Source organism: Convolutriloba macropyga, chromosome 15 (assembly GCF_964194025.1).
Source record: "Convolutriloba macropyga chromosome 15, txConMacr16.3, whole genome shotgun sequence".
NCBI classification, from domain to species: Eukaryota; Metazoa; Xenacoelomorpha; order Acoela; family Convolutidae; genus Convolutriloba; species Convolutriloba macropyga.
Genome location: NC_134482.1, coordinates 46,358,796 through 46,376,478, shown reverse-complemented (window position 1 = coordinate 46,376,478; position 17,683 = coordinate 46,358,796). Strand labels below are relative to the sequence as shown.

Below are 17,683 nucleotides of genomic sequence, written 5' to 3'. Positions count from 1 at the left end.
TGTAACAGTAATCTTAGAAAAACAATATATGAACATTAAACATTGAAATACCACTCTGAAAAGCAGAAAACCAGAAAAAGGCAAAAATTCAAAAAGAGAAAATAAGCCAAAACTGACTCATTGGGCAACTTCTCTTCGACTGCAGCCAGTGTAAATTAACAAAAAATCAAAAATTGATCAAAACCATAAAATTACCACATTAGCTTTTAGTAGCAATGAGGCCTTGAAATTTGGCAGTTGTAAAAACTTTTAAGCGAATAACAGCTTTCTACGCAACCTTATCATTAGTGAGGTCTCATGAGAGCTGTTTTTATAATAACATTTGGGATTGTATCTGATGGGTAGGGGATGCTCGTACAATCTATCAATTTACTTGTTTCGTGGTGAGGAACAACACTACAACCCAGTTTCGTGGTGAGAAAAAACAAAAAACTTTACAGCGGAAAAACCCTTCAGCAACCTGTTCTCGCTTTATTCAGCTTTTTTCTTAATCTTTCTTCTATTTTTTCCTCTTAACCTTTCCTTTTTGACTGAATTTTCTTCTAAATGCCGTCCAGAATATCAAATCTGAGGGTAAGAGAAAAATTAGAGGAAATTTGGTAAAATTTAAAAATTTGGCTAGGTATCAACAGGTACGTTCAAATCAAACGCAAACTATTTGATAAGTATGAACCAACCTCAATTTAAGAACAACAAAATTATTCAAAATTGTACAAGGCAATTTCTCTGGAAGAATTTTGATTCCAAACCTAAATTTAGTTTATTGGTTATAAATCAAAAAGTAGCAATCAAAAACCGATAAAGTTTACAACACTACCGTTGCCTTTATCTGTTCCGAAAAGCCAAGTAGAGACATAATACAAAATTTTAACCGCTCCGGTGGTTCTAACAGTACAATTTGATGCTTCACTAGCAACCAATTAGACGTTTTGTAAATGGCATAAAAAGATAAGTCAAAATAATGAACAACATAAAGGCAAACTGAAAAATTGGGTAACATTTAATGAAAAAAAAAGAGATACAAAGTCGCAAATCCACTTGCCATGAACCTTAATCAAGAGTTAGGTTTGTATTCCTATTAGCATTCGTCGAGAACTATCCTTAATAACCTTCCATTGATTGCTAAGAAGATAAAATGAATAACAATGCGCAGATATCAAAAATGCGCTCATGTTATTTAAAATAAAGAAATTTAAGGTCATAGAAACTATTATCTATCAATTGAAATAATTGATTTTACTCAGTTGTGACAGATTAGGTACATTATTTATAAGACTAAATGATAAGAAAGCAGGAAAAACGAAAATACGAGCAAAACTTGAAAAATTCGTTCTATTACATGACGACAAATAGTATCCAAGTCATATAAAGAGCTAGCAGATTCCCAAGAAATAGCAGCATTAGCTTCGTAGATCTGCATTCTCGGAAAATGAAACTTTTTCAACTAAAAACAGTTCTCGCCCATTGAGGATTCAAGTAATATTCAATTGGCTCAATTAGAACATTTTAAGGAATATTTTAATAGCACTCAGGAGAAAAACAAAAGAAATTGCCGCAAGCAAAAAATAAACAGTTCTTTCTCAAAAACAGAACATTTCTTCAAACAACAAACTCTCACTCGACTTTAAAAACAGGTTGAAAAACTCACACTTAAAAGATACTCCTTTCATGCCTCATTTGTTATTTCAGCGTGACTAAAATCTCAACTCAAACTTGGCATCTCATTGTCTTCAAAAAGTTCAGAATAATTTGCAAACAGATATTTAAAAAGACAGAGTACCATTACAATTCACAAAAAAAAACAAAAAAAATCAAGAATTAACTCGAGGTGAACACTTTAGCCTTACCCGAACACTAACTTAATCAATTAATTAATTAATTCATTATAACATTCAAATCTAGACGGCAAACGAAGTAAGCAAATTGGAATTAGAAAAATAGAAACGTGTCATAAGCTGGGACTTTTCAAAAGTTACGACTCCAAAACCATTGCATTTTGTTAGTTGTCAGTTATAGTGAGATCATGTTAATCGAAAGACCACCAGACGATGGAAAAACAACAAACGTTTCATCAAGAGAGCAGAAGAACCTAGCAAAGGAAAATATCCGAAGCACAATCTATTTTTTAAATAAAGTTCTCTAAAATTGGAAATCTCACTTAATGTCACATTACGTATTAATTTTTTTGATCACGCCCACATTATCCCTATGCATACTACAAACATGAGCAAAACAAAATTTGAAAAAAACTGCAAGTTTTGTTCAATTATTTGAAGACAATCTGGACTATCAAGCCTTTATTCACTATTTAACAATAATCTTAGAAAAACTGTAAATGAACATTTAACATTGAAATACTGCTCTGAAAAACAGAAAACCAGAAATAGGCAAAAATTCAAAAAGAGAAAATAAGCCAAAACTGACTCATTGGGCTAGTTCTCTTCGACTGCAGCCAGTGTAAATTAACAAAAAATCAAGAATTGATCAAAACCAACACCAAATATGAACCCAGTCCAAAAATGACCGCGAACATTAACAAGTTGAGAAAGAACACAAATACAAAAAACGCATAAAAAGCGTCTAAAATGGCGAAATCGCGAAAATAGCTCAAAATGCAAAGAAAAGTCTAATACATGATTGAGATGGTCAAAGCGTACATTTGCTTCTTAATATAGTTTAGCTAAACCACTTCACTCGAAAAAGTGAAAAAGTTAAGTAAAAACAAAAAAACTGCTTCGTGAAAAACAAGCCTCACGTGATCAAAAAAATTCGCTCGCTTAGCGAAAAAATTTTTTACACTAATGTTTCTTTCTGTCTCTTAAAAATACGGTATACTTTTTCTGTGCTCCTCAATTCCGGCAACCGTTTGACCTTGACACTCAGTTTTCACGTGCGACAGACTTTTTTATTTGTCTCAATTACACTCCAAAAAATTATAGCTCAAACAAAAAGACGCTCCCTCAATACTCCTATTCGGGTCGTCAAAAGAGACAGCGCCCAACACAGTCCAATTCCACTGGATTGTAAAAGAAACTTTAATGCAGGAATTTATTCAATTATCAAAAATATTGTTAAAAGTTGTTTAAATAGGTAACGAGTACCATTTTTAGAAAACTCTTCCGCAAAGAAAATAAATGTTCTCGCAGGATTTCAACCGATTTTCGAAACGAGCCCGGGGATTTTCAAAACGTTGGTTCCTAAATTTTTCCTCTTAAGTATGCTACATGCTAATAGCTGAAAAACGTTCTACTAAGTTGTTAGGCTTACAACTTCATCAAAAATGAAAGTTCTAAGCAAACGAATTTTTAATATCCATTATTTACCGCCTGATATTGAAATTACGGACATACTCAAGTTAAAGACGGAGGGACTAAATTGTATTGGAGAGTAATAAAACTTGCAACGATTTGCAATACAAACACTGCAAAAATATACAATCTTATTCTTAACAAGAAATCAATCGTTTTTCAAAAGTAAAATTTAGGATCATGATCATGGGATTAACTGGTACATCAGAACATCAAAACAGGTAGGAAACCATTAGTATTTATAGAAAAGTAGTTCATTGAAACTACATAAATTCATCGCAAGAAATCAATCGGGATTCGAAGGTAGAGTTCAAGACGGCGGCACCAGATGATACTGGAGAGGAACAGTTTTCTGCTGTTTGTCACAGGCTGTCAGCCAAGATGGCCTCACAAATTGAACCGAGGAGTTGTCTTCTAACACTTGATCGAATTTGTCACTCCATCTCTCGTTCGTCACTATGTAGTTCACGTCTTCACCCATGTACTCCAAGAGGATTCTGTCAACAAGAACATAGGTTACCCGGGTTGAGGCCGAATGGTTAACTTGTAAGAACTTGCAAGTTTCTTGCAAGTGCTTACAAGGCGATGTATCGCCTTGCAAGTTTTTCTTCCAGAAACTTGCAAAATCTTACAAATTAACCATCTTCTGCAAGAAACTTGCAAGTTCTTACAAGTTAACAATTCGGTCTCGACCCGGGTACATCGGTTAAAAAGTACTCCATGTACGTCCAAATATAAGATATCCAGTTACTATGGTCCAATTTCAACGGATTCCAATTGCTTATCAATTTAACGGATTGAAATTTAAATTAAAACGTGGTTCTCACAAGCGTTGAAGAAGTCATAGCTGCTGAGTTCAATTACTTAATCAATTCAATATGCTCTAATTTAAGGTCAGAAATTAAACATAAACATATTAGATAAACCAAAGCACTATGACTTCCGAAGCAATTTTCTCAAATTTAAAAATTCGGAAAAGCTACAAACCTCAAAAACGTACAAACCATCAACATCAGAATATACAAAACTGAATTAGAATGAGCTAAAAACGGTTCACAAAATCAAAGATAATCTACTGTCGCGGGGCGAACCACCCTTGAACGACTGAAGGGACTCGATACAATTATTATAGTCTGCTTCAGGGGGGGGGGGGAGGGGGAATGGGGAAGGGGTGAGAGGGGACATTCACAGAGCTTGTGAACATTCACCTAATTTCCAAAAACTTATTTTGAATTTGACATAGTACCATTCACTTATAACGAACACTAATAAAAATAATAAAATTAATGCCTCGAATTGAAGCTCAATTTAACTTGCTTTTCTGTATGTGAAACTATCTCGAAGACGAAAAATCATTCACCTCAAATTTTGTAGTGCATTCTTAACCTTCCAAAAATTACCCTTGAATTCTGATTTCCATTCATTAAAACACTTCAACGTGTACAAAAAAGACGAGGTGATGAAAAAAACAGCCCGCATATTAGAAAAAGGGAATAACGTCAATTGGAACAGAAAAGACGATAGAAAAACAACAGATGATTTGACGGTTTCTTCTCAAAAAAGCAGAAACATTATTTTTTTCAGGTACGTGTAATTTCAATTGATATTGGCAGCTCGGCTTTGACAAGAGTGATGAGTTTTATCTCGTGGTCGATAACACGGGTCAAAGAATTCAATAAGTTGAATTTTAAATTAAATTTTGAACTGAAAAAAAACAAAAATTAGCTTGTATTTATAGAAGTTATCTATGCGAAAATATACAGAGAAAATTTAGATTAACTAAAAATATTTTACATGATTGGCATGTGAATAGATCTTAACTCCGAATCCCGGAGGTGATTTTCTATTTTCATCAAAATTTCATGAGAATCATATATGGCTTGGGTACAATCGAGTTCATTAGTTGGAGGTCGGTTGATGTTAGAATCAGGTTTCTGTTGGTGGGCGAATTTGCTTCTGACATATGATTGATAGGTCAATAAGATAATGATAGCGCCAAAACAAAATTAGAATTGAGTTTAGTTTTGTGGCCATTACTTATCGACACAGCAATAAAGTTCGTCAGGTAAGTTCTTCTTTCGTTCTTTGAAACTTTAATAAAGAAAACTTCTAAGTTTCTTGATGTTTCTTTGAAACCATCACATCCTCTCTCCTTTTTTAAGCAAGTTTGTGGGTATAGGTTCTCCAAATATGTCCGGTTGTTTTCTGTTTCTTGTTGATGTTCGTGAAGGCTCTGAGGTTTCGGGTTGTTGGTGCTCTGCAGATGATGTGGCTGCAGAAGCTTCATCTTGAAGTGAAGGTCCCACATCTGTGCTCTGAAATTGTTGTTCTGATTGAGATATGGTCGCCTCCACTGCTGGTTCAGTTTTCACATTGTCCTCGTCTAGTCTCGCAATTTGGTTGTCGCTCACTAGAATAGTCCGTGCTGAGTTTTCGGGCTGTATGAAAGATGTGTTCAAGCCCTTCCTGATGATGAAGGTAGCAGGAACTGTCTTTGTCTTTTCGTTGGCCTCGAATAGAATGGGTTCACACAAGTCGAAATCTGCTATTGCTGGTAGTCTCACTCTGCGTCCCAACAAAAGTTCAACTGGAGTTTTGCTCCTCGTCTTCGCAGTGTTGCGATGTGTCATCAGTGCCCTTTGCAGGAATGCTTCAAATGACACATTAAGGTTGGAACTCCACGCTTGAAGTGCCCGCTTCACTGTCTGAATTGCTCTTTCAGCTAGTCCATTAGCTCTTGGATGATAGACGGGTGATTCCATTTTCTTAATTCCCAGTGATTCACACCACTGTTTAAGGTCACCACTGACAAATTCAGGACCATTATCAGATACTAAAGTTTTTGGTATTCCGAATCTTGCAAAGATTTGACTAAGATATATTACTGTTTATGGTGTTCTATTTCCCGCGGGGAAGGCTTCTATCCAAGCAGAACCTGCGTCAACAATTACTAAGATATTGCCTTGGTCCTTAACATAACCCCAGTCCACGTGGAGTCGTTCCCAAACGTCGGCTTCTGGCCACGTAGTGTTTTTCCCAGGCCAGGCCTGTTCAATTGACAATTCTTTCATTCACTAACAAAGTGTTGAACGTCTTGGGTAATGCCAGCCAATCATGCTATCATTCTGACTGATGCCTCAGTTGCATTCTTCCCGGAATGTGTCTCATGCGCTTCCCGGAATGTGTCTCATGCGCTTTTGCCAAAACCAAGTGTCGTAGTTTTGGTGGAAAGAAAGGAACAACACCTCTGAAGATGATTCCATTACGTAAAGTAAGTGCATATTTCTGTTGTTCGAATCCTTTTTCCGCTTCTGAACATTGTATCCAATTGCCGCTTTTGATTCGTTTCATTATGTCCTGGAAGATTCTGTTTGTTCCAAGTTCAGTTTTGATTTCTGCTTGGGTCACCAAATCACTCTGGTCGAAGTAGATGTTATTGATTGCGAAGCACATTCGATCGTTGTCCGATTCGTCTTCGTCAAAATCCATTCTGCTCAAAGCATCTGTATGGGGTATCTGCTCTCCTGGCGTGTACTTCAACTCACAGTCAAAACCCATTAGAGCTATTGCCCATCTTGTGATTCTAGCTGATGCTGTCTTCGGGATCTCCTCGTCTGGTGCCAAGAGATATTTGAGTGGTTTGTGGTCAGTCTGTAGGGTAAATCGTCTTCCAAGAAGAAATTGTTTTAGTCTTGTGACCACAAAAACAATTGCCAATGCTTCCCGCTCTATGTTCGAGTAGTTTTGCTCCACTGGAGTCAATTTTCTCGATACATATATGACTGGATGTCCTTCTTGCGAAAGAACCCAGCCAAGGGCTTTTTCAGAGGCGTCAGTAGTAACTGTTGCTTCTTTTTGTAGACTATATGGCTGTACTAGTGGGTTAGCACATAACTCATTTTTTGTCTTCAAAGGCTTTTTGTTGCATTTTGCCCCATGAGAAATCGCTATTCCTCATGTTATTTAAGGGTAGCATTTTGTTGCAAAATCAGGAATCATTCTTCCGTAAAAATCAGCTAGCCCAACAAACGATTCGAGTTGTTTATTGTTAGTTGGCGCTTTTGCATTTTTTTAATTTTTTCAACGTGTTTGGGATCTGGTGCTACTCCTTTGAAATGGAGTATCCCAAAAAGCAAACGCTATCGACTGGTTTTGAGTTAGATTTTTTCTCATTAATAGTAAAATTTTCTCACGTAGTCGACTCTTGACTGCAAGCATTCTCTTGTCGAACTGCTCCTTGGTAGTTTCATACACCAATACATCGTCTTGAAAGATCACAACACCTTTGATTCCTTTGAGTGTTGATTCGATGCAACTCTGGAAGATTGAAGAAGAGATTATCAATCCCTGAGGTAGTCGGCACATCTTGAACAATCCCTGAGATGTATTGATTGTGCATATATCTTTTGCTTCTTCGTCAAGTTCAATTTGATAGTAGGCATCTGAGAGGTCAATTTTGCCAAAGTATGAGGTCCCATGTAGGTTGTGGAAGATTGTCTCCATGTCTGGTATTGGGTAGTCCTCATCCATGACCTTGCCATAGATGTGCACTTTCAAGTCCACGCAAAGTCTCAGTTCTCCACTCTTCTTTCTCTGCCACACCACTGGAGATGCATCAGTGACTCCTCCTGGATGTATCGGTTCAAGGATGCCTTGTCTGACCATTTGTTCCAGCTTCTCTGTGACCTTGTCTTGAAGAGGTAGAAGTATTTTTCTGGCTTTGCAGAACATTGGCTGTGTTCCTGGTATCAGCTTCACATGAGCTTTGTAACCCTTCACAGTAGGTAGGTGCTCGGCTGTGATGTTGTTCACACCGTGCTTGGGTAGAAGGTCTCTACCAAGTAGTCCAAATTCTTTATCAGACTGCAAAACTGCTAGTTGTTTTTGCGTGAGCCTGCTTCGGTTCCACTCAACGTCACAAGTAAGTGATCCCAGAAGCGTTAATTGATGACTATCATAAGCTTCGAGATGTCTTATCTTACCATCCAACTGAGGTTTTACCAAGCTCAGTCCACATTTTTGATGATATCACTGTGCTATCTGCACTTGTGTCTACCTGCATTTTTACTTTGCAGTTATTTATTGAGATATATTCCCAGACATGCTAAAGATTTGTTCTTTAGTATAAAACATTCCCATCTCCGATGCTGGAGATTCGTGCTCTGAAGAAACATTTTCTTCTTTGCAGAAGTTATTCTGTTTATTGTACTTACCTGAATTTGGTTGGGGTTTGCTTCTACACATTTTTGAGAAGTGTCCCACCTTTTCACAGGTGTTGCATATTTTACTTAGCGCTGGACAGGGTCTACTAGAGTGTGGCTTAACTCCACACCTAGTGGACATGTTGCTTTTATTAGCCGTAATTTATTCATTTGGTTTTCGAAAGGTCTTTTTGAAGTTGAACCCAACTTCTTCTTTCACATTAAAGGGCTTATTACCTGATGAAGAACTTGCAAAAGCCATTGCTCGACTTCTGAACTGTAAGGTCTCGGTAATTTCAGTAAACGACATTGCTGGTTTTGCTTTAATACCATCTAGTAGTCTAAGTTTTGCTTCAGGGTACCTCAAACCTGAGATAAATTTTATTTTTACCAACTCCTCTTCTGGGTTTGCCGCTGTTTTCAGTTTTTCGAAGTCACAATAGCGTGCTTCTTCTCTAAGACGTGCTAGGAAGTCGTCGTCTGACTCCCCTACACCTTGTATTACGGACAGAAATTTAGCCCATTCTGCCGTTACTACTCTCTCTTTAGGAGAAATATAATTTTGAATCTCCAATCTGATGTCCTTATACGGAGTGTCTATCAAATTCCTAGGACTCTTTAGGCTCCTAAGTTTAATAATTGCATCTTGCCCGCACAAACTAAGGAAGAGATTGGTTACCTGTAGGTCCTGTACAGTACCATCGTTGTTGACCTTGTCGTCTTTCTTCTCTGCGCGACAGTTCGCCACAAAAGACATAATCCACGCAGTAGCTGATTCTGCATTCTGTAGATCCACAATTTGTCTGTCTGTAGCTGGTCTGGACACCATTGTCGTGGTCGACAACACGGGTCAAAGAATTCAATAAGTTGAATTTTAAATTAAATTTTGAACTGAAAAAATACAAAAATTAGCTTGTATTTATAGAAGTTATCTATGAGAAAATATACAGAGAAAATTTAGATTAACTAAAAATATTTTACATGATTGGCATGTGAATAGATCTTAACTCCGAATCCCGGAGGTGATTTTCTATTTTCATCAAAATTTCATGAGAATCATATATGGCTTGGGTACAATCGAGTTCATTAGTTGGAGGTCGGTTGATGTTAGAATCAGGTTTCTGTTGGTGGGCGAATTTGCTTCTGACATATGATTGATAGGTCAATAAGATAATGATAGCGCCAAAACAAAATTAGAATTGAGTTTAGTTTTGTGGCCATTACTTATCGACACAGCAATAAAGTTCGTCAGGTAAGTTCTTCTTTCGTTCTTTGAAACTTTAATAAAGAAAACTTCTAAGTTTCTTGATGTTTCTTTGAAACCGTCACATTTTAAAAGTGAAATGATTTAGACTTATTAAGCAAAAATTTATGGGTCATCCCCTTTCTATTTTGATTTCCTTTTTTCAAACTGACTGTTCATTTACACTTATTTGCTGAATCAACGGCTCAACAGCAAATTGAGGAGAATAAGTGAAATAAAGGAAACCGGAAATGGTCACAAGAAAAATTGTAACTAACAAATTCCATAAAAAATTCAAAAAGAACTCAGGTTGAAAAATGACATGTTTCGAAAATTCGTAAAATATGCCAATGTGCAACTTTAAAACAAAACTACAAATAATCGGGGCCAAATGAAAAATGGGAGACAGGAGACAACCTCAAAAAATGTAGAAAAAATCTACTCCACATTTTACACACGCTGCAACCTTAGACGCAAAACTAATGATGAATAAGAAAAGGGCTCAAATATTGGCACTTATTTATGCTAGAATCAACATATATAGAAACCAAATTCCTCAAAAGTTTCTCTAAATGTCGCCACCAGTCGTCAGAAATTCATCTATATCTGCAAACTAAGCAATAAAACTACCAAGAAATTCTTCAGTCGCTAAAATTGCACTAAAAACTAAAGAAATTTGATAATATACAGAGAGCATTTTCCTCAATTGGTTTAAAAAAGGGTTTCTATAAAGCACAGTAGACAAAATAGACAATTCATCTCAGAATAATTTCAATTTTCTTGAGATTAATATGAAACAATAGCCAAAAAAGATCTACCGATGCCAGTAAGAGATAAGGTTTCAGTCAAATTGCAAACTTGAAAAGAACATCAAAACCTGTCAAAACGCTTACGAAACATCAAACCAGAACTGCAAGAAAAAATTATTTACAGATAATGGCGCCAATTATGAAGTAAAAGAAAAAATGATACTTATTTGAGTGTTCAAAGCAGTAATATAAGGAAAAATGAGCGTCGTAATTTAACAAAGATTTGCTTTTGATGCAACTTTAGAGAAGAAATAATGACAATGTTTTCGCTGCTACAGAGATGAGGCAGTGCGAAGCCTTCACTAAACCAATTTCGAAAAGGGAAAATAATGAAATATTGAACTAACACGATTCAGCACCAAAAAGCTCACAAAAAACCGACATTTTTTCTAGTCGTAAAAATCAGTATAATCGCAGCTTAATTTCGCTCAGCCATTGCCTTATAGACATATTTTCTACTTTTAAATTTACCCGTTGTAGGCAACAATAAGTCGCTTCATTATTCTTCGCATTTCTGAGTCGAAACTTCCGAATAACATGAACTTGCGTCGTCTGAAGAAGTCAGGCAGAGGCGGCAATTCCATTTCGTCTAGATTACTTTCTTTGTCAGTGTCTTCTTGTTTACTGGTAGTTTTATTCTCTGTTGTTGTTGTTGTTGTTGTTGTTGACGATGACGCTTTTTTGATTGATATGAGCTGTTCAGGCTCGTCGTCCGAATCATAATGAGCCTGTGAAACATATATAACTCTTGGAACGGTTTTTTGGGGAGGAGGGGGGTATCATCATGTTGGGATGGGGCCATTCTTGTGTTTCATTAAGTCATATCTGAATGTCTCATTAAGCTTAAAAAATTAATCGTGAGTGACAGAACCCTTAACGCGTTCACACAGCATCAAGAAAACAAATTATTTGTAAATGGGAACTTTTATAATAAAAAAACCAAACAGACTAACGTCAGAGCAATTGCTCTCAAATTGACATGCGGGGCAATTTATGGGTGCAAAACTTTTCTTTACACAAACGTTTAGAATAATTGCTGTTCAAACTTCGTTCGAAAAATTAGTAAAAAAATAAATCTTAATTTGTCAAAGATCCGGGTTTATAGTGACATTAGTGTAAAGATCAAGTTATAAGTTATTCTAAGTAGTAACCTGTTCTTCATATGGGTTGTATTCCTCATCGGTTTCGACATCATACGCCGATTCGTCGTTATCGTCCAGTGAAGGCGAATCAGATTTCCTTTTATGATTCGGCTGGTCTCGCTGCCGAAGAGTCGGAGTTGCCGATGAAGTTGCAGTCACTTTAGGGTTCTCTGCAGTTGCTTCCTTTCGTTCGGCTGGAAAATATGAGTGTAAATTTTTTAAATAACAGTTTTATTAAACCATTTATGTTGTGTTTTGAGCTTCATAAATCTTTTTCAGAATCTCTACAAAAAATATTTTCTACTCAGCAAAAATTTTCAACTCAGTAACAAATTTCAGTAATCGACATGTTGAAAATCGGAAAACTGTGCCGGTCTTGTTCACAAATAAAGACAAATTGCTGATAAGAGCGATTTTTAAAGCATAACATCTAATTTTATATTTGTAGATAAGTTTCCAAAATGTGACAATTTCTTCGAAATTAGGACTATTTCTGTTCGATCTTGCCGATAAAGGACAGATTAGTTCTGTAAACGCTGCCCAGAATGGATTGCTGGTGCAATTTTGATTGTTTCCTCAACTTCTTTTGCATATATAACAAATATGATTACCAGAATATAAAAAACTTATAGTACTGGAAATTTCGCAAGGCGAGAAAATCCTTTGTTAATAAAAATCTCCAGACAACCCGCCCATTTTACTCACCTCTATTATTGCTGTCTGAGTCAGCCTTGATTTCGGGTTCATTTTTAGCCTGTTGCGTCAAAGAAACCATCGAGTATCTAAACATTCCAGCTTACGTAACGAACACATTTTGATCTATTTGTTTAACTTCCAACTCCTTGTTTTCGTCTATAGTAAACAAGGGGGGGGGGGGGGGTAAAACAGAGAACAATCAACAACACATTAATACGATAACAGCGATCAATATCGTTTGGAGAGAAATTGGATTAACTAATATCTAAAATGCGTTTGCTTACTTGGTAAGATTGAGTTTTGTTCTTTGCTGGTGCGAGTCAAGAATCCATTCTTTTTTCACGACGAACGCGGAGGGGGAGCTTTTTCTGACTTGGTTAAACTTGGGGGTGTTCGCGAAGGCACAGCTGAAATACAACATTAACAATTATCAGAAACAGTAGACAATGCAAGCTAGATCTGAATCAATGACATTCAATGCTACATCAAATCTATTTGAATCAAAATATTAAGAACGATAAAACTTTCAAATGTAAAAAATAAGAATAGTTTTGCAAAAAAAAACTCTTTTTACACGACCATGTGTGCCCAAAAAGTTCAAATGAAAGTGTTCACATTAAACATAAATTTCGTGAAATTCGTAATTATGAAGAACGAAACACTACATTTTGCATTGTAACATTTATGTAAAACTCTTTCGAAAATAGGCAAAATTTGAGAAAATTAGACGGCACACCAAAAAACAGATCCACGAAAAGATTTGAGAACAAAACAATGATGTCATTTTCTGTACCATTCACTGTCTCTTATCAAATATTGGATAAAAATAATGAAATTTAGTTCTCAAAAGGCATGAAATGAAATTCTGTTTTGCTTGAACACGAATTCGTGTTTAAAAAAAGAATGTCATTTCATGCTTTTGAAAATTAATTTTGATTGTCTTTTAACAAATTTTTGATAAGAGACAGTGAATGGTACAGAACATAACATTGGTACGAATTTCTTTTCCACTGAAAACTGTTGAGCTGTTCAAAGGTTGCAGAAAAACTTCCGAGTAATCTGAAAAGCAACCGAACAACATGGAGAAAAACCGATGGCATTAAAAACCAAAATGGCAAAACTGTCAATTGGCCCTGATTTTTCTCTTCAGTCGAACAAAAACATAAAAAAGGTTTTAGCTGGTCAAAGAAATGAATTTTAATTAAAAATCTCGACATCAGGGGTTCAAAATAACATCTTCAATCGACATAATTTTGCATGAACACGTTCATGCGATGTTTAAGCAAACCTACGTTCTGTGCGACCAACGTTTTCACATGTAAATCACATATTTTCCCTCGAATACAAAGTTAATGTAGTTTGAGAAATAAAAGTAAAGAAACGAAGTTTAGCTTCTAAATATATCAATTCACATCCATCTGATAAAAGTGTACTGGCAAAAAGCTTAGTTTTTCAGACCCACTTTAGTAATGGAGTAACCATATACTCGGTCCGGCCAGTGTTGAATATTTAATTCAAAAGATTGTTATGACTTTCGCTTTTTCCACGGATTTATCAAGGTTTAAAATTTTGCGCACATTTGACTGAATTTGCGTGGTTTTGATAACTTTTTCCGTTTTGTTGGGCAATTTGATGCCAATTTTGCCAAAAATATATTAGAATTGTTATTGATAGTGTTGTTGGTTTTAACACTGGAGTTGGAGTGTTATTGAACTGTTTGGTCCAATTTTTTGCTAAGTATTTCCTTCCTTTAAAAATCTTTGGTGTCATCCAAGCTTTAGGATCGTTGGTTTTGCATTCATCATTGTTGACATCCTAGCATTAGGATCGTCGGTTTTGCATTCATTATTGGTGACATCCTAGCTTTAGGATAGTTGGTTTTACATTCATTATTGTTGTCATCCTAGCTTTAAGATAGTTGGTTTTGCATTCATTATTGGTGTCATCCTAGCTTTAGGATCGTCCGTTTTAAATTCATTATTGGTGACATCCTAGCTTTAGGATAGTTGTTTTTACAATCGATATTGGTGTCATCCTAGCTTAAGGATAGTCACGAAAAGATTTGAGAAGAAAACAAGGACTCTTATCAGCATTATTGTCTATACCATTCACTGTCTCTTATCAAAAATTGGATAAAAACACTGAAATTTAGTTCTCAAAAGGCATGAAATGACATTCTGTTTTGCTTGAACACGAATTCGTGTTTATAAAAAGAATATCATTTCATGCTTTTGAGAACTAAATTTCATTTCAAAGGTTGATAAGAGACATTCAAGGTACAGAAAATAACAATGGTAAGAATTGTTTTCCTATTCAACTGTTGCGCTGTTCAAAGGTGGCAGAAAAACTTCCGAGTAATCCGAGATGCAACTAAAGAAAAAGGCGATTAACCGACGGTATTAAAACTTGAAATGGCAAAACTGTCAATTGGACTTGATTCTTCTCTTCCTTCGGATAAAAAACTTCAAAAAGGTTTTAGCTGGTCAAAGTACTGAAATTTAAATAAAAATCTAGACATCAGGGGTTCAAAATAACATCTTCAATTGACATAATTTCGCATAAACACGTTCATGCGATGTTTAAGCAAACCTACGTTCTGTGTGACCAACGTTTTCACATGTAAATCACATATTTTCCCTCGAATACAAAGTTAATGTAGTTTGAGAAATTAAAGTAAAGAAACGAAGTTTAGCTTCTAAATATATCAATTCACATCCATCTGATAAAAGTGTACTGGCAAAAAGCTTAGTTTTTCAGACCCACTTTAGTAATGGAGGAACCATATACTCGATCCAGCCAGCGTTGAATATTTAATTAAAAAGATTGTTAAGACTTTCGCTTTTTCCACGGATTTATCAAGGTTTAAACTTTTGCGCACATTTGACTGAATTTGCGTGGTTTTGATAACTTTTTCCGTTTTGTTGGGCAAATTGAAGCCAATTTTGCCAAAAATATATGAGAATTGTTATTGATAGTGTTGTTGGTTTTAACACTGGAGTTGGAGTGTTATTGAACTGTTTGGTCCAATTTTTTGCTAAGTATTTCCTTCCTTTAAAAATCTTTGGTATCATCCAAGCTTTAGGATCGTTGGTTTTGCATTCATCATTGTTGACATCCTAGCATTAGGATCGTCGGTTTTGCATTCATTATTGGTGACATCCTAGCTTTAGGATAGTTGGTTTTACATTCATTATTGTTGTCATCTTAGCTTTAAGATAGTTGGTTTTGCATTCATTATTGGTGTCATCCTAGCTTTAGGATCGTCCGTTTTAAATTCATTATTGGTGACATCCTAGCTTTAGGATAGTTGTTTTTACAATCGATATTGGTGTCATCCTAGCTTAAGGATAGTCACGAAAAGATTTGAGAAGAAAACAAGGACTCTTATCAGCATTATTGTCTATACCATTCACTGTCTCTTATCAAAAATTGGATAAAAACACTGAAATTTAGTTCTCAAAAGGCATGAAATGACATTCTGTTTTGCTTGAACACGAATTCGTGTTTAAAAAAAGAATATCACTTCATGCTTTTGAGAACTAAATTTCATTTCAAAGGTTGATAAGAGACATTCAAGGTACAGAAAATAACAATGGTAAGAATTGTTTTTCTATTCAACTGTTGCGCTGTTCAAAGGTGGCAGAAAAACTTCCGAGTAATCCGAGAAGCAACCAAAGAAAAAGGAGATAAACCGACGGTATTAAAACTTGAAATGGCAAAACTGTCAATTGGACTTGATTCTTCTCTTCCTTTGGATAAAAAACTTCAAAAAGGTTTTAGCTGGTCAAAGTACTGAAATTTAATTAAAAATCTAGACATCAGGGGTTCAAAATAACATCTTCAATGGACATAATTTCGCATGAACACGTTCATGCGATGTTTATGCAAAAAAAAGTTCTGCGGGAGCAACGCTTCCACGTGTACATCACACACTTTCCCTCGAATACGAAGTTGATGTAGTTTGAGAAATAAAAGTAAAGAAACGAAGTTTAGCTTCTAAATATATCAATTCACATCCATCTGATAAAAGTGTACTGGCAGAAAGCTTAGTTCTTCAGACCCCCCTTTAGTGATGGAGGAACTAAATACTCGTCCCGGCCAGCGTTGAATATTTAATTAAGATTGTTAAGACTTTCGCTTTTTCCAAGGATTTATTAAGTAAAATTTTGTGAACATTTGACAGAAATTGCGTGGTTTTGATAATTTTTTCCGTATTTTTAAGCAATTTTTAGCCAATTTCGCCAAAAATATATTAAAATTATTAATGATAGTGTTGTTGGTTTTAACTCTGGAGTGTTGGAGTGTTATTGAACTGTTTGATCCAATTTGTTGCTAAGTTTTGTCTTCCTTCAATCATCCTTGGTGTCATCTTAGCTTCAGGATCGTCGGTTTTGCATTAATTATTGGTGTCATCCTAGCTTTAGGATAGTTGGTTTTGCATTCATTATTGGTGTCATCCTAGCTTTAGGATAGTTAGTTTTGCATTCGTTATTGGTGTCCTCCTAGCTTTACGTCATCCTAGCTTTAGGATAGTTGGTTATGCATCCATTATTGGTGTCAACCTACCTTTAGGATTGTTGGTTTAGCAATATTTAAGTTTAAAATTTTTTCAGAAAATCTCCATTGTTGATGATCAATTGCCGATCAATTGGAACTAACTTCTGGTGTGGTAAGCTTTCTATCCCTTGGAAAAAATGATTAAGTGACTTTTGTCATTTTTCTAGGCTTTTATTCTAGCTGAGCGCGATGTACACCTAATTTTTTGCCGCAAAAACCTGTCTTCAGCTAAATCTTTTCCAGGTCGGGTTTTCAGACATTTGCAAAAAAATCTACTTGTACGCCATTTGATAGGAAAATACCAAAGAGCGCAAAATTTTGACTGACTCACAACTTTTTTTTGTTTCCTATCCACTATCCTATTATATTTCAAAAAAATGGTCGCCCTAGCTTTGCAAACCATCATTCTGCCAATTAAGGCATCGTCACTACAATTTGTGGCCCTAAAAACTCACATCACCCAAAATTTTAGTACAATTTGTACACTAGCTCCGCTCTCTCCTTAAATTTATTCAATAGGAGGATGCAAAATTGTAACATACATTTTAATCAACGCTCGACGAAACTCAGCATAATAAGCCAAATTTTGTTAAGCGCCTAATAAGCATTAAGAATTAGATCAATTAATTGGCATCATATTCCTTCCGGATAATCCTCAAATAAATTTTATTTGTACGCACAGTCACTTAATAACATTGGATACCATAACCCTATTTTGTAAAAACCA

General features: G+C 35.6%; 1 protein-coding gene across 1 annotated transcript in view; it reads right to left on the bottom strand.

The window, feature by feature from the left end:
• Positions 1-3,364: 3,364 nt before the first annotated feature.
• Positions 3,365-17,683, bottom strand: part of LOC142354441 (DNA repair protein XRCC1-like) — a 75,883-nt gene continuing 61,564 nt past the window's right edge. The window contains exons 9-13 of the mRNA XM_075406734.1: positions 12,684-12,806; positions 12,409-12,485; positions 11,713-11,897; positions 11,033-11,289; positions 3,365-3,805 (exon numbers count right to left, since the gene is read on the bottom strand). Of these exons, the coding sequence (XP_075262849.1) occupies positions 3,619-3,805; positions 11,033-11,289; positions 11,713-11,897; positions 12,409-12,485; positions 12,684-12,806 (829 nt within the window). The 3' untranslated portion in view covers positions 3,365-3,618. The remainder of the gene's footprint in view (positions 3,806-11,032; positions 11,290-11,712; positions 11,898-12,408; positions 12,486-12,683; positions 12,807-17,683) is intronic.